We start from the raw sequence: 27,773 nt of genomic DNA, 5'->3' as shown, positions 1-27,773 counted from the left end.
GTAACGTGTATCACAATCAATGTTATCACGTGTAAGCGCTACAGCGTGTGCTCTTATGTTTGGGCGTGCATATATGTGGGGGTGGGGAGCCTCAAAATGTTTTAAGGGGAGGAGTTATGTACTTGGGTGTAACTTTAATTGTTTACAATTAAAAAAAACATTTTTACTTAAGGGGACAAAGTCTTCTATGTGATGACTTTTGATGACAGGTTCTCTTTATTGAGACATCCAGGGTCTAAAAGACCCCCAATGTCTCCCCTGTACTCCATTGGATGTAATGTAGTGCACATCGCACCGCATTACATTCTTTGCTGGCCTCAATGGTCGGGAAATCTGTCATAACATCACTTCTGGGTCAGGACAAGAAGGGAGTGAATGTGTCCACTCTCCTCCGTCCCCTCTACCCTCCGACACCCGCTGACCCGGGCCCACAGATGGGCAAGCAGAGCCGGGGAAGCATAGTAGGTATAGCAAAGGTTCACACACACGGGGTGGATGAGGCTGGCACCTGAAAGGAGAGCCCTGCGGCTTGCCCTCAGCAGGGATAAAGATTAAACACAATACTTGCCCGGCCCCCAGAACTACATGTCCCGGGCGTCGGGTGATGTAAAGTGACCATCCCTGCATGATGAGCCGACATTGACCTCACAGCACTGCCTCAGAGCAAACTAGTCATAGGAAGGATCAGATTTATCATTCCTTGTCCGCAGATCTAATACTCATCAAAACCAGTTCAGAGACCAAACAAACCCAACAGAGAAAAGGGGCCCCGGACCCCAAAATTGTAGTAAACACTAAACAGTCCAAACAAAATGTCTTCCCATGGGGGGAGTAGTTCTTCAATGTCCAGCAACCCTCCTATTCCCCCCTCACATCCACATCCTATTATTGTGTGACCAATACCATCCAAATCATTCTTACTTTCATTTCCCAAAGTTATCCGTCTACAAGGAGACCTGTATAGATCACATGATGGCACCAATGAGGATGGAGGAGGACCGGAGTCACATGACTGAGAAGATACTAAACCTCACCCTGGAGATCATCTACCTGCTGACCGGAGAGGTGAGGAGGATTCTGGGAGGTCACATGACATCACTCTTATCTCTATTAATAAAACACAGACCTGACCGGAGAGGTGAGGAGGATTCTGGGAGGTCACATGACATCGCTCTCATCTCTGATAATAAAACACAGACCTGACCGGAGAGGTGAGGAGGATTCTGGGAGGTCACATGACATCTCTCTCATCTCTATTAATAACACACAGACCTGACCGGAGAGGTGAGGAGGATTCTGGGAGGTCACATGACATCACTCTGATCTCTATTAATAAAACACAGATCTGACCGGAGAGGTGAGGAGGATTCTGGGAGGTCACATGACATCACTCTGATCTCTATTAATAAAACACAGACCTGACCGGAGAGGTGAGGAGGATTCTGGGAGTCTAACATGATATTCCTATTGGTTCCTCAATACAGAGATTTCCTCTTCTGAAGTCAGGTGATCATATGACCATCACAGTGCCTCCATGTGACTCCCTAAACCCTGAGAGACAAAACATGCAGAAGATTCTAGAAGTCACCAAGAAGATGATGGAGCTGCTGACAGGAGAGGTGAGCGGTGCCGGGAATTCTGGGACATTCTCCAGTAACAGACAAGGGATGTGTCTGGATGGTGACTGTATCATTGTGTGTGTCAGGTTCCTATAAGGTGTCAGGGTGTCACTGTCTATTTCTCCATGGAGGAGTGGGAGTATTTAGAAGGACACAAGGATCTCTACAAGGACGTCATGATGGACAATCAGCCGCCCCTCACATCACCGGGTAAGAGGAGACTTTATTGTAAAGGAGAGAGCAGTACGGAGGATCCACCTAGATCCCCCATCATCTGATAAACACATAGAAACAATGGATTCAGTCAGTGTGTGTGTTTCCTACAGATGGATCCAGTCATGGGAACCCACCAGAGAGATGTCCCCGTCCTCTGTATTCCCGGGATTCCACACAGGAAGGTCACACCATCCCTCACCATCATCAGGTAGATGAGGAACAATCACTGATAGTATCATTAGGATCTGTACATTATCTGCATTGTTACCATTGATGGCATTTTTATTATATATTCAGAGTGGAAACCTGAGAGATCCTAAAGTTGAGGTTAAAGAAGAGATAAAAGAGGAGGAGGATGAGGATGGGGGGATGGAGGAGTCAGAGCTTCTAAAAGAACACAAATATCTGTACCAGGACACCATGGTGGAGTCATCCAGCTACAGGAACCCACCAGAGAGATGTCCCCATCCTCTGTATTCCCGGGATTCCACACAGGAAGGTCACACCATCCCTCACCATCATCAGGTAGATGATGACAATTATTGGTAGTTGTGATTTATACACAGCATGTTTGTTACAATGAATGTTTTATTATATCTTTCAGAGTGGAATCCTCGGGGATGATAATATTGATGTTAAAGAAGAGTATAAAGAGGAGGATGAGGAGTATGGAGTGATGGAGGAGTTTTCAGAAGGACACAAGGATATGATGGAGCCACCTAATACCAGGAACCCACCAGAGAGATGTCCCCGTCCTCTGTATTCCCGGGATTCCACACAGGGAGGTCACACCATCCCTCACTATTACAAGGTTGGTGGGATGGGGAATCTAGAACATGGACTTGAGGAGAAAATATGTGGATTTTTCATGTAAGCTTATATATTTTTTGTAAAATTTCTCATTTCCTTGATTTAGAGTGGAGATCCAATCAATATAGAATTTGAGGTGAAAGCAGAAGAAGAAGAGGCGTATGTGAGGGATGATCAGCAGTCTATGGAGGAGGATGGAATAACGGGGACATTTATAGAGGAGGACACTCCTACAGAGATCAGCACAGGTGGGTCATGAACACTAAATCCATTCCTCCACCCATACTGCTCACTGATTGGTCCAGAGTAGGGCGGGGACTGGGTGATATCAGCCTGTAATCCCCTGGTCACTTTCCTGAGCTGTGTTCCCCGTCCTGTATTCCTGGATTTCTCTCGGATAATCTTCCTTCTCTGTGCTGCAGACACAATTTATGTATCTAGACTGGATTTATGGAGGTTCTGGGGATCAGCTGGCAGCAAAATGTTGATTTTCACTGTAAACATTACTAGACCTAGGCACCAGTGGTATGTGTCTAATGTCTTCTTCCCCATTCCTGGGTCTAGTAAGATCTCTGACAGAACATTTCTCCCAGGGTTCCTTGCTCTGTTGTCTGCTGGCTGTGCCGGGTGGAGGGATATGTCTGTAGTGTCTCAGACCCAAGTCACTGAGTGCAGTCTCAGGAGATGGGAGGCAGCGGTGTGGGATCTCTGCAACTTGTCTACAGTAAACATTAAAAGCTCTACTGATTGCTGAGTACCAATATTATGAGTCCTGACCCCTGCACTATATACTCTATGTTGCACATTCCATACTCCTGACCCCTGCACTATATACTCTGTGTTGTACATAACATACTCCTGACCCCTGCACTATATACTCTGTTGTACATTACATACTCCTGACCCCTGCACTATATACTCTATGTTGTACATTACATACTCCTGACCCCTGCACTATATACTCTATGTTGTACATTACATACTCCTGACCCCTGCACTATATACTCTATGTTGTACATTACATACTCCTGACCCCTGCACTATATAATTTACAGTTGTGTTAAAAATACTAGCAGTCAGACATCACTAACCGGATCAATCACTGTTTTTGGTGGAAATGATATTTCTACATGGCAAATAATTTCCTATCAGGTGTAGTGGAGTCATAGAAATCCAACAGACCCGACAGTCATGACATGCATGCTGCTGATTCTGTGTCATTGAATCACTCACTGAAAGGGGCGTGTTCAATATAATAGCCGTGTGGAGTTCTGTTAGTGAGGTCATTCATTCTTTGAAAAACAGGTGGCAATTATTGCCCTTATTTAAGGAAGGAAGGCAGCAAATGTTGTACATGCTGGTTACAGTGCATTTCTCTGTGAAATTCTGAGGAAAATGGGTCGTTCCAGACATTGTTCAGAAGAACAGCGTACCTTGATTAAAAAGTTGATTGGAGAGAGGAAAACATATAAAGAAGTACAGAAAATGATCGGCTGCTCAGCTAAAATGATCGCAAATGCTTTAAAATGGCAATCAAAACCTGAAAGACGTGGAAGAAAATGAAAAACTACCATTGGAATGGATAGAAGAATAGCCAAAATGGGGCGGACTCAGCCAACAATCAGCTCCAGGAAGATGAAAGAAGGTGTGACGTTCCCTGTGAGGACTGTTACAAATAGAAGACGCCGATGTGAAGCCAAGCTATCTGCAAGAAGTCCCCGCAAAGTCCCACTGTTGGAAAAAAGACGTGTGCTGAAGAGGTTACAATCTGCCAAAGAGCACATTGACCGGCCTAAAGAGAAATGGCGCAACATTTTGTGGACTGATGAAAGTAAGATTATTCTTTTTGGGTCTAGTGGGCGGAGACAGTTTGTCAGACGACCCCCAAACACTGAATTCAAGCCACAGTACACTGTGAAGACCGTGAAGCATGGTGGTGCAAGCATCATGATATGGGGATGTTTCTCATACTGCAGTGTTGGGCCTATTTATCGCATACCAGGGATCATGGATCAGTTTGAATCCATCAGAATACTTGAAGAGGTCATGCTGCCTTATGCTGAAGAGGAAATGCCCTTGAAATGGGTGTTCCAACAAGACAACGACCCCAAACACACCAGTAAACGTGCAACATCTTGGTTCCAGACCAACAAGATGGACGTTATGGAGTGGCCAGCCCAATCCCCGGATCTTCATCCAATAGAAAACTTGTGGGGTGACATCAAAAATGCCGTTTCTGAGGCAAAACCAAGAAATAGAGAAGAACTGTGGAATGTGGTCCAATCATCCTGGGCTGGAATACCTGATCACAGGGGCCAGAAGTTGGGTGACTCCATGCAACACAGATGTACAGCAGTTCTCAGAAACAGTGCGACTACAACCAAATATTCATGAAGTCATTCAAAGGAAAGCAAAATCTTCAAACATTTCTCAGTTTATATAGTGAATGTTTGAGTTTGTAAAGAAGAATACAAACACTGCAATTTTTTTGAACCGTCTAATATTCACTTTTCTTCCATTTTTTTAGAGGAACAACACAAATTTGATATATTTTTCTTCATGTTGTGATTTGGAATAGAATGTGTCGTGTTCCCAATGCATTTGTGTGGATGGAAATAAAAGTATTAGAAGGATTTTCAGCTTTAGTCACTTTTTTCAACACACTGCTATTATTTTGAACACAACTCTGTTATAAATTGCATACCTCTGCTATATATTCTCTTTTGTTCCCCCCATTTCCTCCCAGCTGGACATTTTATATCGGATGATGTGATTGGAGCACAGACTTTTACATGGTGATAATAATGTGATAACATCCTCCAACTTTGGACCCTTAAACAGAAAGTGATAATGAGGGAGGAGTCAATACCCCAATGATGGTGGTCTTCAGGATCAGTCCAGTCTTCATCTTGGTTGTTCTCCCCCCATCCTCACTCTCTGACCTCTGGTGGGGCTCAGCCCCGCTGTTCTTCATGACTAAATCATGGACTAAATAAGGAAGTGCAGTACTTCTTGTGTTGGGAAGATGGTGATGAGTGATAGAGGGGGTGGGGACCCTCGTCCTATAATCCCCTCAGCTGCCTGATGTGGGCGGAGTCCTGGTTTGGGGGAACCAATCAGCTCCTGTGTAGTAATCCTCTTTGTCTTTGTATTTTAGTCCATGGCCGGGAGATGAGGAAAACCTCCGAGGATTGTCTCACTTTGTCTCCAGACTGGAAAGTAGAAGATGAGGACATCACACAGTATAGTCCAGGAGAAAACCCGGCTCCCTCCAATGTCCATCCGGCACCACCCAGTGTACATGGACCATCGGATTCCTCGTATCCTGAGGAACCTCAGACTGTGCGGGACCAGGCCGGCCTTCCAACAGGGAAGAGCTTCTCCTGTACTGAGTGCGGGAAGTGGTTCTATTATAAATCTCATCTTAATTTGCATAGAAGATCTCACACGGGGGAGAAGCCGTATTCCTGTGCTGAGTGCGGAAAATGTTTCCATTATAAATACAATCTTAAAGTTCATAAAAGATGTCACACAGGGGAGAAGCCATATTGCTGTTCTGAGTGCGGGAAATGCTTTTCACAGAAGTCACATCTTTACACACATCAGAGATCTCACACGGGGGAGAAGCCATATTCCTGTCCTGAGTGTGGGAAATGTTTTGGATTAAAATCACATCTTGTCACACATGAAAGGCTTCACACAGGGGAAATAAGTTATTCCTGTCATGTTTGTGGAAAATGTTTTACACAGAAGTCTAATCTTTACAAACATCAGAGATCTCACACAGGGGAGAAGCCGTATGCTTGTCCTGATTGTGGGAAATGTTTTTCAGTGAAGTCCCATCTTTACAGACATCAGAGATCTCACAAGGGGGAGAAGCCGTATGCCTGTCCTGAGTGCGGGAAATGTTTTTCACATACGTCCATTCTTTCTAAACATCAGAGATTTCACACAGGGGAGAAACCATATTCCTGTCCTGAGTGTGGGAAATTTTTTTCACAGAAGTACCATCTTTCTAGACATCAGAGATCTCACACGGGCGAGAAGCCATATTCCTGTTCTGAGTGTGGGAAATGTTTTTCAAGGAACTTCAATCTTTCCATTCATCAGAGATCTCACATGGGGAAGAAACAACTTTCCTGTCCTAAGTGAGGGAATTGTTTGTCACTGAAGTCCTGTCTTCCTGTACATCAGGGGTCCCACACAACCCTGGAGGTATATTAGTGCCTTGAGTGCGGGAAATGTCTTCTATATAAATGTTGCTTGACATCCCAGCTCTCATGTGGGGAAGAAGCACACCCTGATATACACCTCAGATATACTCCATGGATGATCTTCATCATGGAAGAAACAGTTGATAAGGAGATCAGAGGTCACCAAAGACATGGATGAAGTGTGGGACCGGGTTGGCCATTGATATCAGGAGAAGAATATAAATGGAGTGTGAAATGTTCTGTAATGATGGAAAACATTCCCCCGGCTCAGCAAATCTCCTAATGACATCGGTGTTTTAGCCCCATTCACAGAGAAGGAATGGACAGGAGATACAATCTCTCATACAGACAGAATGGTCATGTGACTTTATAAAGAGGAACGCCAGAAAATCACATCAATCAAATCTTCCGATGTGTTCTGTGCAATCTGCGTACACATGGGGGGAGGGGCAGACCCGGGGGCATACAGTGAGAACACAGAGGGGGGGCTGGCTTACCATGGTAGGTGGGAAGCGTCATAGACCCGAGCACCAGCATGTCCACCGGCTGCCATAAACAAGGGAGCTGGCCCAGCACAGAACTCCTGGGAAGACTTACCTGATGCCACTTTCCTGCTCCACTTTCCATCCAGCCAGTGATGGTCCTGCCGACATTTGTTTTATTATTGGTGTATACTCTGATCAGCAGGAATCATTTCTCCTGAAGAAGTGAGCGCTGCACCACGAAACGCGTGGAGATGGATGACGCTGCTGGATCCTCCTCATTGTGCTCAGAATTCTGTCCCACGGTGATTGTTGTCCAGGAATTGTCCATTGATGGACTTTGTGAGAGATTTCATGGCCTTGTACACCTGCTGGGAGGGTTTTATGATTTCTACGCTGATTGGGAAGAAAACATTGGAAGATCTTTATTGATGTTTTTCTGGAGTTCCTCTTTATAAAGTCTCATGAGTCCCATTGTGTCTGTATGAGAGATTTCATCTAGGGTAAGGACTGACCTACACCCCATCCATGCACACTTACCTCTCCGGATCTGCTAAGGAATGGACATGCACTTTCACCAGGTGAATGGTTCTACACATTCTATGAATAGACCCCCAAATGTCAGGAGACGTTTCTATAAAGACGGGAAGTATGGAGCAGAGAAATGAATAGACCTCCCAGCAATGTTATTACCAGGATGCAGCTAGGGGGAGCTCTAATGTCACCCCAGCAGAGGGATCCCATCTAGCCCACATTAACCCTCTCACTGCCAGAGCTGTTTCTGCATGATTTTGCACACATGGGAAAATGCAGATTTTGGTCCTGAAGATGAGATAAACCCCCAAACATCTATTGTGTGACATCAGAGGCCCTGGAGAATAAAATGGTGGTGATTGTTAAGGTGTTCCCCGTACACAGATTCCCCTTCATATCCGCCTTTATTTCCTCCTTTCCCCCATTTTCTATGTTGGGATCTTTTCTACAATACTTTGTTATAATAATGGAACACGTTGTGTATTGTATTGTACACCAATAATAATGACTCCGCCCCCACATTCCAGACAAGGGATCTTCCTGACCAATCGGATTTCTTCCTTTACTGTTTCCTGATTTTTATGCTTCAATCTTGTTAAATGTAAAATTATAATAAAACATTTATTGAACAAAAACTATTGTGTGTGTCGGTGCAATGACGGCAAACTTCAATATAGAACATTGCTCCTCGGGGACACCTCACACCCTTCAATAACGGCGCAGAGTGCGGGGGTCAGCAGTATATCATATACAGCCCACCATACAGAGTGCAGAGGGGGGCTGTAGTGTGCCCCCCTCCTGATCCATACCAGGCCACATGTCCACAACATGGGGGTCACCTTACCAGGGGGGTCACCTTACCAGGAGGATTCCCCCAAGCATAGCTCCTTGTCACCTTGGCTGGTGGGTGTGGGGATCTGTGGGTGGGGGTCTTATTGGATTCTGGAAACCCCCTTTAATAACAAGGGGCCCCCATATACCGTCCCCCCATGTGAATGAGTATGGGGTATATAGTACCCGACAATAGCACCAGCCCAATGACAGCTCCCTAAACTGTCATCATCTACATAAGTGAAGGGACAGGGATGGTGGGACCTCATTACCCAAATGTGACCAGTGACCATATTTGGTCAGTGATGTCACTGCTATCCCCGCCCCCCTTCCTTACATGGCAGGGATTCCCAATGACATCACTGATTCCTGGGGGTGTGGCCGCTGTACCCATCCATGTCTTCCTCAGGCACCAGTGAGAGCAGGAAGCTGTTATATATAGAAGTGGTAGAAATGTCTCTTCTACATGTGATGATCGGCTCCTGCAAAACACGGGACCGGAACAGGAAAAGTTTGGTTTGTACTGTCGTCTCATCCCTACTCTCCGACCACTAAACCCAGAGATCATCCCAAGTGGTCATTGTATTTGTCCCTTATATTGGTGACCAATGGGAGAAGGACCCCTTATATCAGTGGTCAGTGTAGTGGTCTCTTACATTGGTGACCAATGGCAGAAGGACCCCTTATATCAGTGGTCAGTGTAGTGGTCCCTTGCATTGGGGACCAATGGGAGAAGGACCCCTTATATCAGTGGTCATTGTATTTATCCCTTACATTGGTGACCAATGGGAGAAGAACCCCCTTATATGAGTGGTCAGCAGGGACAGACTGACAACTGATAGGGGATCATGGGGCCCCTGTGTCCTTGCCCAAACTCAAAAAAGCCTATGAAAAAGGTACCAGGGGCATCTTATGGGGCCCCCTACTGACCCCGGGCCCTCGGGCGGTGCCCGAGTTTCCAAATGGTTAATTCGCCCCTGGTGGTCAGTGTAGTGATCCTTTACATTGGTGACCAATGGGAGAAGGATCCCTTATATCAGTGGTCAGTGTAGTGATCCCTTACATTGGTGACCAATGGGAGAAGGATCCCTTATATCAGTGGTCAGTGTAGGGATCCCTTACATTGGTGACCAATGGGAGAAGGATTCCCTTTAATCAGTGGTCAGTGTAGCGGTCCATTACAAGACTAGAAGGTCTAAAAAAATAAATGAATGAATCACCAGAACCAGATGGCTTGCATCTGAGAGTCCTCAAGGAATTTAGCAGGTCATTGATAGACTGTCATTCCTCATCTTTAGGAAAGCTTACTGACCGGAATGGTGGCAGCAGATTGGTGAAAATCTAACGTGGTTCCAGTATTCCAGAAAGGGCCAAGATACATATCTGGAAACTCCAAGCCAGTCAGCCTAACATCAATAGTTTGTAAACTATTGGAGGGATGATAAGGGACCATATCCAAGAATTTGCTGATGAACATAGTATCATTAGTAGTAACCAGCATGGATTTATGGGAAAAGATCGTTCTTGTCAGACCAACCTATTAACAATCTATGAGGAGGTGAGATGTGATCTGGATAAAGGATCCCCCGTGGATGTAGAAGCAATGAGGATTGTGTCACTTCCAGAGTCACTCAGATGTAAACAAGACATTTCCAGCTTGTGAAAGCATCAGAACGAACGGATCTTAGTTTGATCGGATGTTTTTATGGTCAGATTGGGATCTGGGGTCCAATAGACCCCAAATGTCTCAGTAAAGGGAACCTGTCTGATAGCAATAAAAGTCCTGAAAAAAAATGAAAATCGGTCCTATACCATGTGATCAGCTGTGTCCAATAAGGACACAGTCTTAGTCTAAACAAAAGCCGCATAGTGCGGCTTCCGCCTTCTTCTCCTCACACGGAGTTGTCTGTGAGAGAAAGAGCAAAGAAGAGGTAGTAGCGAATTGCCCTCCACCTCAGTGACACCTGATCACCCCCACAAGTGTCCCTGATCACCCACAAGTGTCCCTGATCGCCCACTAGTGGCCCTGATTGCCCCAAAAGTGTCCCTGATCGCCCACAAGTGGCATTGATCGCTCACAAGTGTCCCTGATTGCCCACAAGTGGCCCTGATCACCCACAAGTGGCCCTGATTGCACCACAAGTGGCCCTGATCACTAACAAGTAGCATTGATTGCCCACAAGTGGCCCTGATCACCCAACAAGTGGCCCAGCAGTCTCCCTGATTGTCAGTGTCCCTGATCGCCACATAGTGGCCCAGCAGTGTGCCTGATCGCCGCAGTGTCCCTGATTGCAGCACAAGTGGCCCAGCAGTGTCCCTGATCATCACACAAGTGGTCCAGCAGTGTCCCTGATCACCACAGTGCCCCTGATTGCCACACAAGTGGCCCAGCAGTGTCCCTGATCGCCACACAAGTGGTCAAGCAGTGTCCCTGATCACCGCAGTGTCCCTGATTGCCGCAGTTGCCCAGCAGTGTCCCTGATCACCACAGTGGCCCAGCAGTGTCCTTGATCACCACACAAGTGGCCCAGCAGTGTTCCTGATCACCACACAAGTGTCCCAGCAGTGTCCGTGATCACCGCACAAGTGGTCCAGCAGTGTCCTGATCATCGCAGTGGCCCAGCAGTGTCCCTGATCACCGCACAAGTGGTCCAGCAGTGTCCCTGATCGCCACAGTGTCCCTGATTGCCTCAGTGGCCCAGCATTGTCCCTGATCACCACAGTGGCCCAGCAGTGTCCCTGATCGCCACACAAGTGGCCCAGCAGTGTCCCTGATCACCGCACAAGTGGTCCAGCAGTGTCCCTGATCACCATACAGTGGTCCAATCAGTGTCCCTGATCACCTTACAGTGTCCCTGTTCATACAGTGTCCCTGATCTCCGCTACACCAGTGGATCCTGTTCACTGCCATCGTCTGTGAGGAGAGAGATCCAGTACAGCTAACTGTGAGTAGATTTCACCCTTGGCACACAGTTTACACACACTCACAAAACATTGCCTGCCACCTCACTGTATCTCTGATTGTTGCCCAACAGTGACTAGTGTGAACCAACCGCAGCCAGATATCTGTCCCTCACTGCAACCCCATCATCCTGATCACTGCCATACCAGTGGGTCCTGATCAGTGTCAAAAATATGGGCAAAAGATCATATAGAAGCGAGGAGGCATTTCAAATTCTGAGTATGACAGATGAGAGTGATGGAGAACTCTCACTGTCAGACTCAGATTCTGTATATCAACCAGTACACAGCAGCAGTTCACTCTCTGAATCAGAAGAAGGTGTTCCAACAAAAAGAATGAGGAACTCCAAGGAGCAGCAAGCAACCACCAACAGCTCAATACGTTCCTCTGACATGGCTACTACCAGCACTGTAAGTGCAAGTTCTAGTACTCGGGTGTCACATCAGCTACCAAGGATTAGGGCCCATACTGCTGTCCCAGATGCTCTTTTAAACCCTGTGTGGCTACCTTCAGGATCAGGAGCACCTATAATTCCCCCATTCATAGCCAAACCAGGCATTCAGGCAGAAACCCAAAATTTTACAGCCATTGATTATTTCCATTTATTTTTCACTGAAGATTTTTTGAATTCAGTTGTGCACCAATGCAATATTTTCACCCAGCAATTCATCACCCAAAATCCCAACTCCTGTTATGCTCGAACATTTGAGTGGAAATGCCTCACAGTTGAAGAATTTAAAGTGTTTCTTGGCCTTACATTTAATATGGGACTAACAAAAAAAATGAACTGCATGCTTATTGGTCGACAAATCGCATTCAACACATGCCGCTCTTTTCTGCCACTATGTCCAGGACCCGCTACAAAACAATAATGCACTTTCTACATTTCAACGTTAATTCCCTGTGCCTCCCCAGAGATCACCCCGAGTACGACAAACTTTATAAAATTCGTCCACTAATCAATTATTTCAACCAAAAATTTTCAGAAATATATTGTCCTGAAAAAAACATCTGTGTCGATGAATCCCTAATCCATTTCACTGGGAGGCTGATCATAAAACAGTACATTCCAAGTAAACGGCCAGATACAGGGTGAAGATGAACAAACTCTGCGAAAGGGCCACAGGGTATGTGTACAAGTTCCGTATCTACGAGGGAAAGGACAGTCAGCTAGAGCCCCCTGAATGCCCAGCCTATATGGGGAGTAGCGGAAAAGTTGTCTGGGACCTGGTATACCCCCTCTTCAATCAGGGGTACCACCTTTACGTGGACAATTTCTACACAAGCCTGCCCCTTTTCCGCCACCTTTATCTCAAGGACACTGTAGCCTGTGGCACAGTTCGACCCAATCGGAAGAGCTTTCCACAACAATTGGTTGCCACCAGGCTAAACAGGGGGGAGTCAGCTAGCTTGAGAAATAAAGAGATCCTGGCCCTTAAGTGGCGAGACAAACGGGATGTGTATGTCCTTTCATCTGTCCATAACAGCAGCTCATTGGAAATTCAAGGAAGTCGCGGTCCCATCTGAAAACCCCAATGCATACACGAATACAACCTGTTCATGGGGGGAGTGGATTTAAATGATCAAATGTTGCAGCCCTACATACCCAACAGAAGATCAATCTACTGGTATAAAAAAGTATCCTTCTACCTTTCCATATGGCCCTGTACAATTCCTACATCGTTTTCCAGAAGTCCACACAAAGACCTGTCACCTTCTTACAATATCAGGAAGAGATTATCACATCCCCCATCTATCAAGGAAGACCCGTACCTGAACAAATTCGGTCTGATGCAGTGAGCCGATTGCATGAAAGACATTTCCCCGATATCGTCCCCCCTACCGAAACAGACCGCAATCCTCAAAAGAGATGTCGGGTATGCTCCAAACATGGAATTCGATCTGACATCCGATACTACTGTCCCCAGTGTCCCTCAAAGCCTGGTCTCTGTATAGAAGAGTGCTTCCGTATCTACCATACCGCACTACATTATTAGGGAAGTACGGTGAAGATATATCTCTTTGTCCTCTGTTTGCTATTTCCCTGCCACGTTTCTGCCTGTTGCCTGAATTCATTTTCCTGCCTTCTGAACTGACCTCGGCCTGTTTATTGACCATGCCTCTGCTTGCTGCCTGAACTGACCTCGGCCTGGTAATGGACCATGCCTCTGCCTGCTGCCTGAACTGACCTCGGCCTGTTACTCGACCATGCCTCTGCTTGCTGCCTGAACTGACCTCGGACTGTTACTCGATCATGCCTCTGCTTGCTGCCTGAACTGACCTCAGCCTGTTAATCGACCATGCCTCTGCCTGAACTGACCTCAGCCTGTTAATCGACCATGCCTCTGCTTGCTGCCTGAACTGACCTCGGCCTGTGAATCGACCATGCCTCTGCCTGCTGCCTGAACTGACCTCGGCCTGTTAATCGACCATTACTCTGCCTGCTGCCTGAACTGACCTTGGCCTGTTAATGGACCATGCCGCTGCCTGAACTGACCTCGGCCTGTTAATCAACCATGCCTCTGCTTGCTGCCTGAACTGACCTCGGCCTGTTAATCAACCATGCCTCTGCTTGCTGCCTGAACTGACCTCGGCCTGTTAATGGACCATGCCTCTGCCTGCTGCCTGAACTGACCTCGGCCTGTTAATCGACCATGCCTCTGCCTGCCTCCTGGACTGATCTTTTGCCCTCCCACTTTAGTAGTGGGATTCAAGACAACACAGGGGTCTCACGTATGTGAGGGGATCCAGAGTAGTGTTTCTGAGCAGAGAAAACTTTTTTGTTTTCTTTGGGTTTTTTAATTCCCGGATCAGGGTCTGGAGACCAGAGGCTTCAAAGAGAATTGGGTGGGATGAAGCCTCTACCCCTTTGTCCAGTCTTACCTAACCAAGGCCCTAAGCTTAATGTTTCTGCCTGGACCAATCCTTTTACCACGTCTTTGCTTGCTGTCTGTATTGACTGTGGCCTTTTTATGGACCATATTCCTGTCTTCTTCCTGGACCACTGCTTTGCCTGTTTGCTCACCACGTCTATGCATGACACCGGTACTGACCCATCTGCACATCCCACTGACTACCTTCCTGCGAGACACTGGTGCCACCCATCCTCTGCACTGAAACCACAGGTACTCTTTGGTTTATCTTTTGTTCAACTTCTTGGTGAATGAACATAGTGCTATGTGGACAGCCACGTACTAGTAGGTTAAGCTTTTAGGAACAGGCCGTAGGTGAAGCTACACTATGCTTTATTGATATATAATGTTTGCTAATTTTTGTGATACACAGGTTGCAATGACCAGTAATCAGTCCAAACACTGAAAATGTCTTACACATGTGGTATCCCCATACTCAGGAAAAGTAGCAGAATGTGTTTTGATGTGTTATTCTAAGAATGCCTATGCAGTGTGTTAGAAATATGTTATTATTGGTAACATTGCATTAAAAAACTACTTTTTTTTCACATTTTATAAAAATCTGTGTAAAAAAATTAAGTCTTCAGAAGACTTTGCTGCTCCAGGACCTCCAAAATTGTGATACGTAGTCAATAAATTAGATGTGTAATTTTTGCCCTTAGTATGCCTAACGGTGCTTATTGCATGTGGGGCCTCTATTTGGCTAGGCTGTGAAAAAGTCTTACACGTGTGGTATCGTTATACTCAGGAAGAGTTAGAGAATGTGTTTTGGGGTGTAATTTTAAGTATGCCTATGCAGTGTATTAGAAATATCTTCTATATTGACAACTTTGCGTAGAAAAAAATACATTTTCATTTTCTTTTAACATATTCCAAAAACTTTTGACAAAAAATGGAGTCTTCAGAAGACTCCCCATGCCTCCTAAAACATACCTTGGGGTGTTTGCTTTGTGGGTAATTCAATTGTCCTGATGCTCCATGACCTCCAAAACCGCAATAGGTAGTCAAGAAATTAGATGTGTAATTTTTGCCCTTAGAACTCCAAAAGGTGCTTATTGGATGTGGAGCCCCTCTATGTGGCCAGACTGTGAAAAAGTCTCACACATTTGGTATCGCCATATTCAGCAGGAGTTAAAGAATGCGTTTTGAGGTGTAATTTTAAGTATGCCTATGCTGTGTAATAGAAATATCTCATAGATTGACACTTTGCGTAAAAAAAATACATTTTCATTTTCTTTTTACATTTTCCAAAAACGTGGCAAAAAATGAAGTCTTCAGAGGACTCCCCATGCCTCTTAAAACATACCTTGAGGTGTTTTCTTTCTAAAATGGGGTCATTTTGTAGGTAATTCAATTGTTCTGGTGCCCCAGGACCTCCAAAACTGTGATAGACAGTCAAGAAATTAGATGTGAAATTTTTGCCCCTTGAACGCCTAAGGGTGCTTATTGGATGTGGGGCCCTTCTATGGGGTTAGGCTGTGAAAAAGTTTTACACATGTGGTATTGCCATACTCAGGAAGAGTAGCAGAATGTGTTTTGGGGTGTAATTGCAAGTATGCCTATTGTGGTGGTTTATGTAAGGATATATTTTATTTATAAAGGGCGTGTCCCTTTCCCTTAGATGAAATATTACAGTGCCTCCAGCCGTTAAAATACGGCAAATATTTAGTGAACCAATAATTTGGACACCTTGATAATTTGATCACCACTTATTATTATACCTTGAATTCTTTTAGCCAATATGATTTCGTACCATACACACAAAATTTGCCTTATAATAGATAAATATAAAAATTTATTTATGTACAAAAATTATATATATATTAACACAAAACGCAAAAGACTGGTGATAGATGAATATTGATACACACAATCAAAAATATATCCTACCAATGTAAGACACAATAATAAGGTTTCTAACTAATTACATCAATATCACAAATTTTTAAATGATCTGATTATTTATTAAATTTATTAATAATTAATAATTTCAAGTATCTCAAAGGTTATATTCTCACAAGCCGTGGCCATAGGATTGCAAGAAGCTAGCCCTTGATATTTTATACTCTTGATTATTAATATTCAATAAATTATGAAATATGAAAAATTATAATATGGCAACAAACAATTTTTAACAGTAAAACAGGATCTCTCTACATATATCTAACTACCCAATATTGTTGTGATACACTAAGGTAATTTTATGATTCCACACAACAGAGAAAATAGGTAATACAAAATCAAATAAACAATCTCACCGCGCCCAGCATTCAGACTAGGCAACTCTCCCGTGGATTTAGCTGGCAGTGGAACGCCTTTAGACTGATATTATAGGGCAAGTGATAGATATTCAGTATGGGAGAATGTAGGAAGTTATAAGGTTAGAGGTTTAGAAATTTAGTTAAAGTTTTAGGAAGTTTGAAAGTATGGAAGAGTAGTTAGTCAGCAGAGGTCTCTTCAGATGTCAGGGTCTTCTTTTGATGAGGTCTTTTCTTGATGAGGTTTTTCTTGATGAGGTCTCTTCTTGATGAGGTTTTTTTTTTTCTTAAAGGTACAAGGGCTTTTATACCAACTAATCCATTGTTCTAAGATACCTTCCCACCAGGCTTCCTGATTGGCTAGTTGAGAAATGTGTGTACATAAGCTATTTCTCACCTGCCCGCCAGGTGGCGGTCATGTATCATAGAACAATTTGAGTATTTGAGATGACTCATACCTCGGGTGGAATCTTAAGGTAATTTCAGGGATCAAATATACGTCTTTTTCCAGATATAAGTGATCATACCTATAATATTCTAAATAGGGACCATGGAATATAGGTGTATATTCAGTTATTCCTTCTTGAAATACCATCCTGTTTGTTTCCTGATAAGACATGTAACTAATGCTAGTTTATAATACATCTTACTTCCCATCATCTCAATACTCAAGTTAGTGATATATAGTTCCCATTGCTGAATATTTAGTGGTGTGTAAAACCTATAACATCTCATTTATAATATGTTTTTGTAGTATATTTTTGTAATTATATACAGTCAATTTTTAGACTTAAATGTCCTGAATTTCACTTCTTTGTTTTAGAACCAACATTTTCTATGTGTAGGGAAAAACTCTCTGTTTGCCTGGCTCTTGTATTGGAATCACGGTAAACAACTGTTAATGCTTTCACCCTTGGTGGACAATAGTATATTGTGATAGTTTCAGAGGTCTGTTGGTTTATCACACTCTACAAGGTTTGGGTAAGCTCTCAGACAATCAGTTTGGTTCCTCTATTGTCATGTCCAGACCTTGTATATATTTACCTGCTTATTGAAGTCTGAATAATGGTGTTTGATCACCTGTAGAACTTCAAAATAGTATTGTCTCTAGGAGAAAAGAAAAAAAATCTCTTCACCCACCATCTACATCTCTCCAGCCAGATGGTCATTCGACTTTCCAACCAAGACAAATTAACCCCTTAACATCCGGCTATGCTGACTTGATGTTATATAATGTTATGTCTTGATAAAGTCATGTTTTTGAGACATAATTCAAAAGGTCCACAACAAATCCCCCTTTTTTGGGGGTACAGGCACGTGTAGATGGGTGTCTGTGTCGCAAAACATGAGTGGGACTTTTGGCTAGGGTGATCGTTCGTCTTCTCCGGTGAAGTGAATGAAATACAAAAAAAAAATTTATTTTTTTTTAATAATAAAATGGCAGCGGTGATGCTGGTTGGTCCTCAACTTGACTCGGCGTCTTTAGATGGACACTTCTGATGACGATCCTGGTCTTGTGATGAGGCCGGCCTGGCCTGGCACATCCACCTTGGGGTCCATGGGTCCTCCGCACGACAGGTCTCGTAGACGGTCTCCTAGGCGGGTCTTTTCCTCTGGACTGGCCCTTGGTGGCCTGGGACATCAGGTTATCGTCTCCGGATCAATCTCTGGCATCTGGTCTTTCCCACAGGACATTATAGCTTCCTTCTAGGGTCTGGTCATTGACACCTCCGATCGCCGGTTTAGTCATCGTCTGGGCCTTCCTTTCTAAATTATTAAAATGAAGAGTTTAAGTATTGAATATATACAAACTTATATTACTGGATCCTGTAAGGAAAAAGATGAATTATATGTTCAAAGGAAATTTAATAATGATCTCAATATCTCCAGATAGGAACTGGTGGGTTAGTCTTCCAACAACTGCAATTGAGACTTTGGATGGCAAGCACGTAATTGGTTGATGTGCACCCATCTATCACTGATTTCACCATACCGGGTAACCTGCAATTTATATGCGACCGGAGAGATTTTATCAATGATAGAGAACGGACCTTTCCAAGATGGAAGGAATTTCCGTTCCTTGATCTGGTCTCTTGCAAAGTTGTATAGATAGACTTTGTCACCAATCTCATATTCCTTCTTGGAGGTTTTGAGATCATAGTATGTCTTAGCACTAGTTGCAGCTCTTTCCAAATTTCGCTGGGCAAAGGCAAAAGCATATTGCAGATGTTTACGTAAATCCTCTATGTACTGGTGTGTGGTGGTAGCATTGATCAAATTTTGATCTGTAGTGCGATACAATAAGTGCTGGGGCAGTACCATCCGTCTACCTGTCATCAGTTCAAAAGATGACATTTTTGTAACTGTATTCGGAGTAGCCCTCAACGCCATCAGGACCAGCGGGAGTTTGACATCCCAATCTTTGCCTGTTTCCTTAACAAATTTCTTAAGGACGTTAACGATGGTCTGATTGTATCGTTCTACACCACCACTAGAGGCTGGCCGATAGGCGATATGCAATTTCCTTTTAACCCCCAAAATTTTCCACAATTTGGCCATCACTTCGCTAGTGAAGTGCGATCCTCTATCAGACTCTATCCTCTTTGGTAGACCAAAACGTGAAAATACATGATTTATTAGCAATGCAGCACATGTCTCGGAGCTATTATTTGGTGCTGGTATACATTCGACATACTTGGTGAATAAACATGTAACTGTTAACATATACCGATTTCCTCGTGAAGATTTCGTTACGGGCCCAATAAAATCCATCTGAAGGTCTGACCAAGGCATACATATCCCCCTCTTCTGGAGAGGTGCTCTGTGAGTTGGCTTGGTAGGTTGAAATTGGGGACATATTAGGCAACCTTGGCAGTACTCCTTCACATCACGTAACATATGAGGCCAGTAGGCATAATCCCGCAGGATCTCATACGTGATCTTTTCTCCACGATGACCGGAAGTGGGAGCATCATGGGCATGCTGTAGCATCAAATTTCTAAATTTAAGTGGGACGACCCATTGTTGTACGCCACCCTTTGAGGTTCGTATCAACAATCCCTGGTATAAAGAGAATTGGGATTTGGATTTCATTAAGATACGTAAATCCTCCTTCCCACTACATACTTCCTTATTTATGGGATTTTGGTTGGCATCTTCTATATGACTATAAAACAAGCCAATTATTGGGTCTTCTTTTTGGGCAGTAATTAAATCCTCACTAGGAGAATCGTGACTCCACTGTAATGCATTCGGATCACCAGCTGTTCTGGCCTGTTGCCTGGTGACAGCTTCAACCTGTACGGTACCTAAAAATTGATCAATGTCTAACAGTTCACCGGTGATTGCCCCTTCCTTGGCTAGAGAATCGGCCAGATCGTTCCCTTCTTTCTCGGCACCTAGAACCTTGGAGTGGCCTTTGGTCTTCTTGAAGTGCAGGGTGAGATCATTTGACCTTACCAGTTCATCGATGTGACAAAAGAGCTTACCATGTTTCACGGGTTTGTGATTACTCTTGTTCATGTTGTTTCGCTTCCACCTAGGGAAATACTCCACAAAACTATTCCTGACATAATTGGAATCGGTTATGATGGCACACTCTTTAATGTTGAACTCTATAGCCATCTCAACTGCTCTAAGGATTGCAGTAAGTTCAGCAACCTGACTGCTTTTTGGTCCAAGTTTGTATCCCACAGAAATGGGGGTGACACCTTGGGTCCAAACGATTCCAATACCTGCCACTAGTTGGAGCTGTTCCCCATCCTTGTGATGAAAAGCACAACCATCCACATATACACACGGCAGCTGTTTACAGTATTCTTCATCGTAAATCTTGTAGGGAGAGAACAGTTGTTCTTCCAGAAAGTCAGTGTCCGGGGCCTCCATAGCAGGCGTAGTTGCGGAACAATCATGGAGCTCGGCTAGGCCCTGGGCTACTGGACTTTCCTTGTTCTGTTTGTACCGAATTTCAAGAGGCCACCCTTGCAAAGACAAAGTCCAAGCAGTGATGCGGCTATTAGACACATTTCCTCCCTTGATACGTTCACTCTTTAAATACTGTAAAGGCTGGTGTGCCGTTTCAACAATGATTCTCTCTCCCTGAATGTAACTGCGGAAATTCTGTAATGCCCACACGGTGGACAATAGAGCTTTTTCACAGTCACTGAACTTTACTTCAACCGGGGACAAAGTTTTACTGGCATAGGCAATCACCTTACTGACATCATCACGTTTCTGGTAAAGAACAGAACTCATACTTACCTGCGTAAACCCTGTCTCTAGATAGAAATTTTTACCCCCTTCGGGATATCCGAGACACGGGGCTTGTGTGAGACGTTCCTTTAACTCCTTCATGGCATCCTCCTGTTTCTTACCCCACGACCATCCGACATCTTTCTTCAGTAGGTGAAGCAACGGCTTGCTTATCTCGGCGTAATTATCAATAAACTTACGCGAGTAGTTTACCATACCTAGGAATGATCTCAATTCTTTAAGGTTAGTAGGGACTTTACAGTTCAGAACCGCCTCAACCTTCTTCTTTTGTGGGTTCAAACCTTCAGCAGTAACTTCATGGCCTAGGAAGTTTACCTTTGTGCGACACCACTGGGCTTTCTGTAAGGACAGTTTAACTCCTGCTGCTTTTAATTGGCCCAGGACATGCCGAAGTTCTGTAATGTGTTTGGCCATATCAGTACTTTTGATCAGGATATCGTCCACATATGCCAACGTCCCCCTTTCGAAGGCGTCTGGCATGGCCTTGTGCATGAACACAGCAAATTCATGTCCGGAATTTATGAATCCGAAAGGCATTCGTACCCAACAATATTGTCGATTCCCAAAACTGAAAGCCAGTTTGTATTGGTCTTCCTCACTCACCTTAATGGTCCAATACCCTTGTGCACAATCCAATGCTGTAAAAACCTGGGATCCTTGGAGCTGGGCTAGACACTGGTCTATGTATGGGACAGGCCATCCTGACATGTACACACGTTTGTTCAGCTGACGGAGATCAGCGCACAAACGCCATTGTCCATTGGGTTTTAAAATACCCAGGATCGGGTGGTTATAGGAGCTGTGGATGGGCCGAATTATACCCCTTTCATGTAACTTCCTGATAATCTCAGCTAGAGATTCATAGGAAGCCAATGGTAACCTATACTGTCTTACGAATACTGGTGGGGCATCTGGATCTGTTTGGATCCTAGCGATGTGTAGGTCAGTAGTCCCACAATCGTAAGAATCCTTGGCAAAGATCTCTTGGAATTCAAGGAGAAGCTCTCGGAGCAATTGTCGGTCGAGATCACTGGCACATGCATCGGCAAGGGCCACCATCTCTTCCACTAACTCCTTGAATCCAGGAAAGCTTTCCGGCTGACCTATCTCATATGCCTCTTCAAGTTTTGTGGTGAGGTCATTGGGTATGTGATGTGTGTGTGTGTTCTCCTGCCATCCAGGTTCTTTGGGGTGCTCTTGTTCTTTGATTGGGTGATCAAAGACAATTGATGTTTCTTCGATTCGACAGGTGCCATCTTTAGAATCGAATGGATAAATGGACTCTATGGTGAAAATACCCTCTGGTAATGAATGGAATGTTTGTTCAATTAATTGTTCCTCCGACAAATATTCATCGGGGATGAGTCCCATCACCTGGTTAGTGACCCCAAAGGTATAATATTCAGTCTCTACCGCTAGACCAATAAGGGTCTCTTTGGGTAAGACGATGTCCTGATTGGACAGATTATATATGTAAATGTACATCGGGGATTGATGTGTGTTGACTAGGGGCGTGTGTGTAATGTTCAGTCCTTCCCCCTGCATTTTATGGGAGAGGCATACTAATGCATCTGACCCCTTCAGTCTATGTCCCTTTTTAACTTGGATGGGGAGTATGAAATTATTTATGCCCTTAGGAATTGTAATCTTTTGGGCTACCTGGACTTCAACAGCATAAGGCATCTGTTGCTGGGATTTTAAAGCTAAGTCCAGATTTTGGTATTTTTCGGGGTCCCCCTTTAGTCGACTCCATAAACAGTCATTAATTAGGTCGACTTGCATTGCAAAGCGATGTAATACATCGTTGCCAAAATAAATTTTAGTTTGGGGATTATCCAAGACTAGGAACACATGGGTGGCTGTTTTGTTTCCTACAGTGACGTTTAAGAGACACCTAGCCATTGAATTGTGATCATCAGAGTCATCAAGGGAGTCTGAAATCCAATGACGCTGAGGTGTGGAGAAACGGATCATTTCCATTTCGGTCAGGTGTTTTATCAGCCCATGGCTTACAAAGCTGTGTTCCTGTCTCAAATCTAGTTTGGCATATTTTGACCTATTAAGACCATTTATCCGGATGGGGATAAACAAGTCGCTATTAACCCTTTCAATACCTGTCAAGAATTGGGTGTGATCTCCCCCTTTTCTTGGTTTATCCTCCTGATGAAAAGATATCGTAAGGATGTCATCTTGGAGGGAAATATCTTTTATTTTATCTTGGGGAATTCTAAAAATGTGTTCCTCATCTCTTCTGATAGGGTTATGGTCATCAGGTTTGATAACCGTTACATCAGGAAGTTGGCTGTTCCTGAAATGGATTTCTAATGATCCAGGCCTTTCTTCCACCAGGTGGCAGTGTTGTCGGGAATGGGGAGTTTTAAGTTTCCCATATTTAATCGGGGTATTTACCTGTGACCACAGTACTTGGTTCACACAGTCAACTATCGTGTTCAGCCTTTTTAGGAAGTCCATCCCAATTATCATGTGGTGCTGGGAGATGCTAGCAATGATGATGGGGTGTCTCAGTTCCTTATTACCCAGTTTCAGTTTAAGCCAGGCGGTACCCATGACTTGTAAAGGGTCTCCACCTACACCAATCAATGAGCTGTCAAAGCTTTTCAGTCTCGGCTTGGTGGGCATGACATTCGCCACTTTGTCAAAATGTTCCTGTGACATGATGGTTGCTTGGGATCCAGTGTCTATTAAGCCGACAATAGAAAGATCACTGGCATCCTGCACCTGCACCGTGGCATAATATCTCCCATCAGATTCAGTCAGCTCACACATGAAATTAGTGTGGTTGAAGATCTGTGGGCCCTTCAACAACCTATGACTAGCTCTTATCTCACCGCATGTGGTGGACACATCACCCTTATCCTCCCTGGTGGGATTCTTGGACTGTCTCAAGACAGAAGCACAACTAGAAGTTGGTGCTCCGTCTGGCTTGTCAATCCCGACGACTTCCGATGCCGCGACTATATTAGGGGCAATAGATGGACACTGAAAAACAGGAGAATCATTAATAACCAACAACTGGTCCCCCTTTGCCTGAGAACTAGCTTCTCCATTAGTAGGCGTGTCAGGGACGGGGCACACATCTCCTGTCATTTGACTCAGTGTCCTCCCCTGTTGGTTTAAGGCTTGGTTGCCTGTTAATTCTGTGACCCTTGGTTGGTCACAGGAGCTGCTCCTAAAAAAGGATTGGATGAAAATTGAGTGACAAGCCTGTCCATTTGTTCAGCCATTTTGCTGACCTGTGCCTCTATTTGTCCAATACGCTCAGAGGAGTCATTCTGTTGATTCTCCCTCTTCCTATACTTGCGCTTGTATTTTGGACGGGACTGGTAATGAGACTCAGAGTCAGAACTACTGCTCTGGTCCCGACGCCATTGTTCTCTCTGAGGTTTTGGGGTCTCCCTGTTATTAAAGGGAGCCTGGGGTACTGTATCCCCCCTTTGAGCTTGAGGGTGTTCTTGGCGTGGAGGAAATCTTTGGAAGTCGGAGTTCTTATTAAAATTGGGGTTCTTATTATAATTATGGTTCCCATAAAAATTCCCATGTTGGTTTTGGCGAGGATAATAGAACCTCCGAGGATACCATTGACTCCTTTGATTCTCATCACTATACTGGCCCTTACCATACTTTTTATTCTTCTCGCTTCCACTACCGTAGTTCCCTGGCTTTTGTCTATCCTTTCTCACCCACTGGTTTTGGGGTGCAAAGTTATGGACCTCCTTCACTTGCTGGGTTTGAGGTACAAATCTAGGGGAACCATTGGTTTTACCCCCACGGACTACTTCCGCATATGATTTCTTCTCTGCCTGCAAATTTGGATTTGGAGGGGAAACGGTAGTGGCTGCTACTATCTTGGGGCTATTTTTGGGTTCTCTTTTTATCCCGCCCTCACTGGACTGTTGGATCGAGAATAAATAGTCACTCTCTCTCACCAACCAATCAAGAGAGCATCCCTTTCTGTAATCCTTTGCAAGTCCCAATTTTATGTAAGCAGGTAATGCTTCATAGAATAGGGTCTTGAATTCTGGCTGGTTAGGATTGGGATCCTTTTCAGCCAGGAAATAGGCATTTCTGAGGACAGCCAGAAATTCTGCAGGGCTTTGGTGAGGACCACACTTTAAATTGTAGGCCGCAGCCTTGGCAGAGGTTACAGTTTTATAAGGCCCAAATTCCATGTGGCACTTATGTTTAACCTCTCTCCAGGACTGATTGGAATAGGCCCTCAAGGTCTCAAAGAATTGCCGGTATTTCTCTTCAAACACCCATGGCAGCAATTCTATTTTGGTGTGGTCATCTCTAATGCCCAGAATCTCTAACGTCTGTTCATATGTTCTCATGTGTTCGGTGATCTCAAGGGACCCTTTCTTAGAAAACATAGGAACAGTGTCCTTCGGGAACTTAATGACCTTTGGGGTGTCATATCTCCTGAATGACCCCTGGGATTTCCCTTCCTGCCTATATGAAACCTCATATTTTTCTTCAGAGCGCTCTGGAGTGTATCTTGAAAGCCTAGGAGGTGACCTATATTCTGACCCTGACTCACTATCAGATACTTCGCTGTGATGCGGGTATCTCCGCTCATCAGCCTCTGGCTTGACTGGGTTGGTCCGTCTTTGGACCCCAGAATTTATTTGGGCCGTCAACCTTATAATCTGCTCCTCCAGAGTTTTCTGCTCAGATTTTATCAAGGTAAGTTCTGACTGGTCATGCTTATCCCCTGGGTGAACTTTAATTTTGACAGAAGATAACCTCTCTGATCTGAAGTACTCCACCTCATCTTTTAAGTCCTGATACTTCTTTTGAAGTTGTTTTAATTCCTGAAAGTTTCTTTCATATAGGTCCTGAGCACTTCGAAAGTCTCCGACCAATCTATCATAATGTTTCTCGGATTCGTCTAAACGAATACCGGCATGACCAAGCTTCCCTTTCAAAGACTCAATGTCCTGATTTTTGCTTTCTAACAAGAGGCGGGCCTCTGACAACTCTTCCCTTAGAGTCATGGTCCGCTGGGCAGCTCCAGCGGTCATGAACCATAACATGGGCCAAGCTTCTAGGAGAAGTCTGTCACGGCTTCTATCACTTTCTGCTCCAGCAAATGCTATTAAAAACCCAACAACCTGGCCCTTTTGGTTGAACAGGTCCTCAAAGGTACTCATGGCCTGCTCTTTCTCTTCATCCACAAATTCATTATTACTATCCCCCAAATTCAATCTCTTGCGGAGATAATTTATTACTTCATTTTCAACATACTTCTGCCAAGCACCGGCAGCTTTCCGAGCTGGCTTCATAACTTCCTGCTCAATGCCTTGAGCCGCCATATTTTCCTCGTTATGCTTGGAAGAGGTGGATCCGTGATTACTGGGTGCCATTTTGATACAAAATATATGTTTGACAACGTGTACAAATATACAATCACCAGTGCGTTTTGTGTTATGGTACGATTTCTATGGATCTCAGCAGTGCCTCCAAATTTATGTTGTGGTGGTTTATGTAAGGATATATATTATTTATAAAGGGCGTGTCCCTTTCCCTTAGATGAAATATTACAGTGCCTCCAGCCGTTAAAATACGGCAAATATTTAGTAAACCAATAATTTGGACACTTTGATAATTTGATCACCACTTATTATTATACCTTGAATTCTTTTAGCCAATATGATTTCGTACCATACACACAAAATTTGCCTTATAATAGATAAATATAAAAATTTATTTATGTACAAAAATTATATATACATTAACACAAAACGCAAAAGACTGGTGATAAATGAATATTGGTACACACAATCAAAAATATATCCTACCAATGTAAGACACACTAATAAGGTCTATAACTAATTACATCAATTACAATTTTTAAATGATATGATTATTTATTAAATTTATTAATAATTAATAATTTCGAATATCTCAAAGGTTATATTCTCGCACGCCGTGGCCATAGGATTGCAAGAAGTAAGCCCTTGATATGTGATACTCTGGTTATTAATATTCAATAAATTATGAAATATGGAAAAATTTATAATATGGCAATAAACAATTTTTTTAACAGTAACATAGTATCTGACTACAGATATCTAACTACCCAATATTGTTGTAATACACTAAGGTAATTTTATGATTCTACACAACAGAGAAAGTAATTAATACAAAATCAAATAAACATCTCACCACACCCGGACGTCAGACTAGGCAACTCTCCCGTGGATTTAGCTGGCAGTGGAACGCCTTTAGACTGATATATAGGGCAAGTGAAAGATTCTCAGTAGGGGAGAATGTAGGAGGTTATAAGATTAGAGGTTTAAAGTTTTAAGAAGTTTGAAAAGATGGAAGAGTAATTATTTCAGCAGAGATCTTCTTCAGATGTCAGGTCTTTCCATGAGGTCTTTATGAGGGTTCCTCTTTTTCTTAAAGCACATGGGCTTTTATATCCACTAGTCCATTGTTCTAAGATACCTTCCCACCAGGCTTCCTGATTGGCTAGTTGAGAAATGTGTGTACATAAGCTATTTCTCACCTGCCCGCCAGGTGGCGGTCATGTATCACAGAACAATGTGAGTATTTGAGATGACTCATACCTTGGGTGGAATCTTCAGGTAATTTCAGGAATAAAATATACGGCTCTTTCCAGATATAGCAGTGATCATA

General features: G+C 43.9%; 1 protein-coding gene across 1 annotated transcript; it reads left to right on the top strand.

The window, feature by feature from the left end:
* Positions 1-19: 19 nt before the first annotated feature.
* Positions 20-7,313, top strand: LOC149441238 (uncharacterized). Its single transcript, XM_089657610.1, has 3 exons — positions 20-31; positions 1,706-1,807; positions 5,724-7,313. The coding sequence occupies exons 1-3, from the start codon at positions 20-22 to the stop codon at positions 6,795-6,797; spliced, it is 1,188 nt and encodes a 395-aa protein (XP_089513736.1). The 3' UTR covers positions 6,798-7,313.
* The last annotated feature ends 20,460 nt before the right edge of the window (positions 7,314-27,773 follow it).

Source organism: Staurois parvus, unplaced genomic scaffold (assembly GCF_062004578.1).
Source record: "Staurois parvus isolate SC_StPar_1 unplaced genomic scaffold, SC_StPar_1.0 ptg001011l, whole genome shotgun sequence".
Classification (NCBI taxonomy): Eukaryota; Metazoa; Chordata; class Amphibia; order Anura; family Ranidae; genus Staurois; species Staurois parvus.
The sequence above is the reverse complement of the archived record's forward strand: the minus strand, read 5'-3'. Positions and strand labels throughout refer to the sequence as shown.

Coding starts and splice junctions, on each gene's coding strand:
- LOC149441238 (XM_089657610.1), top strand. Junction 1,808..5,723: donor AGGACGTCATGATGGACAAT/CAGCCGCCCCTC, acceptor AATCCCCTCAGC/TGCCTGATGTGGGCGGAGTC.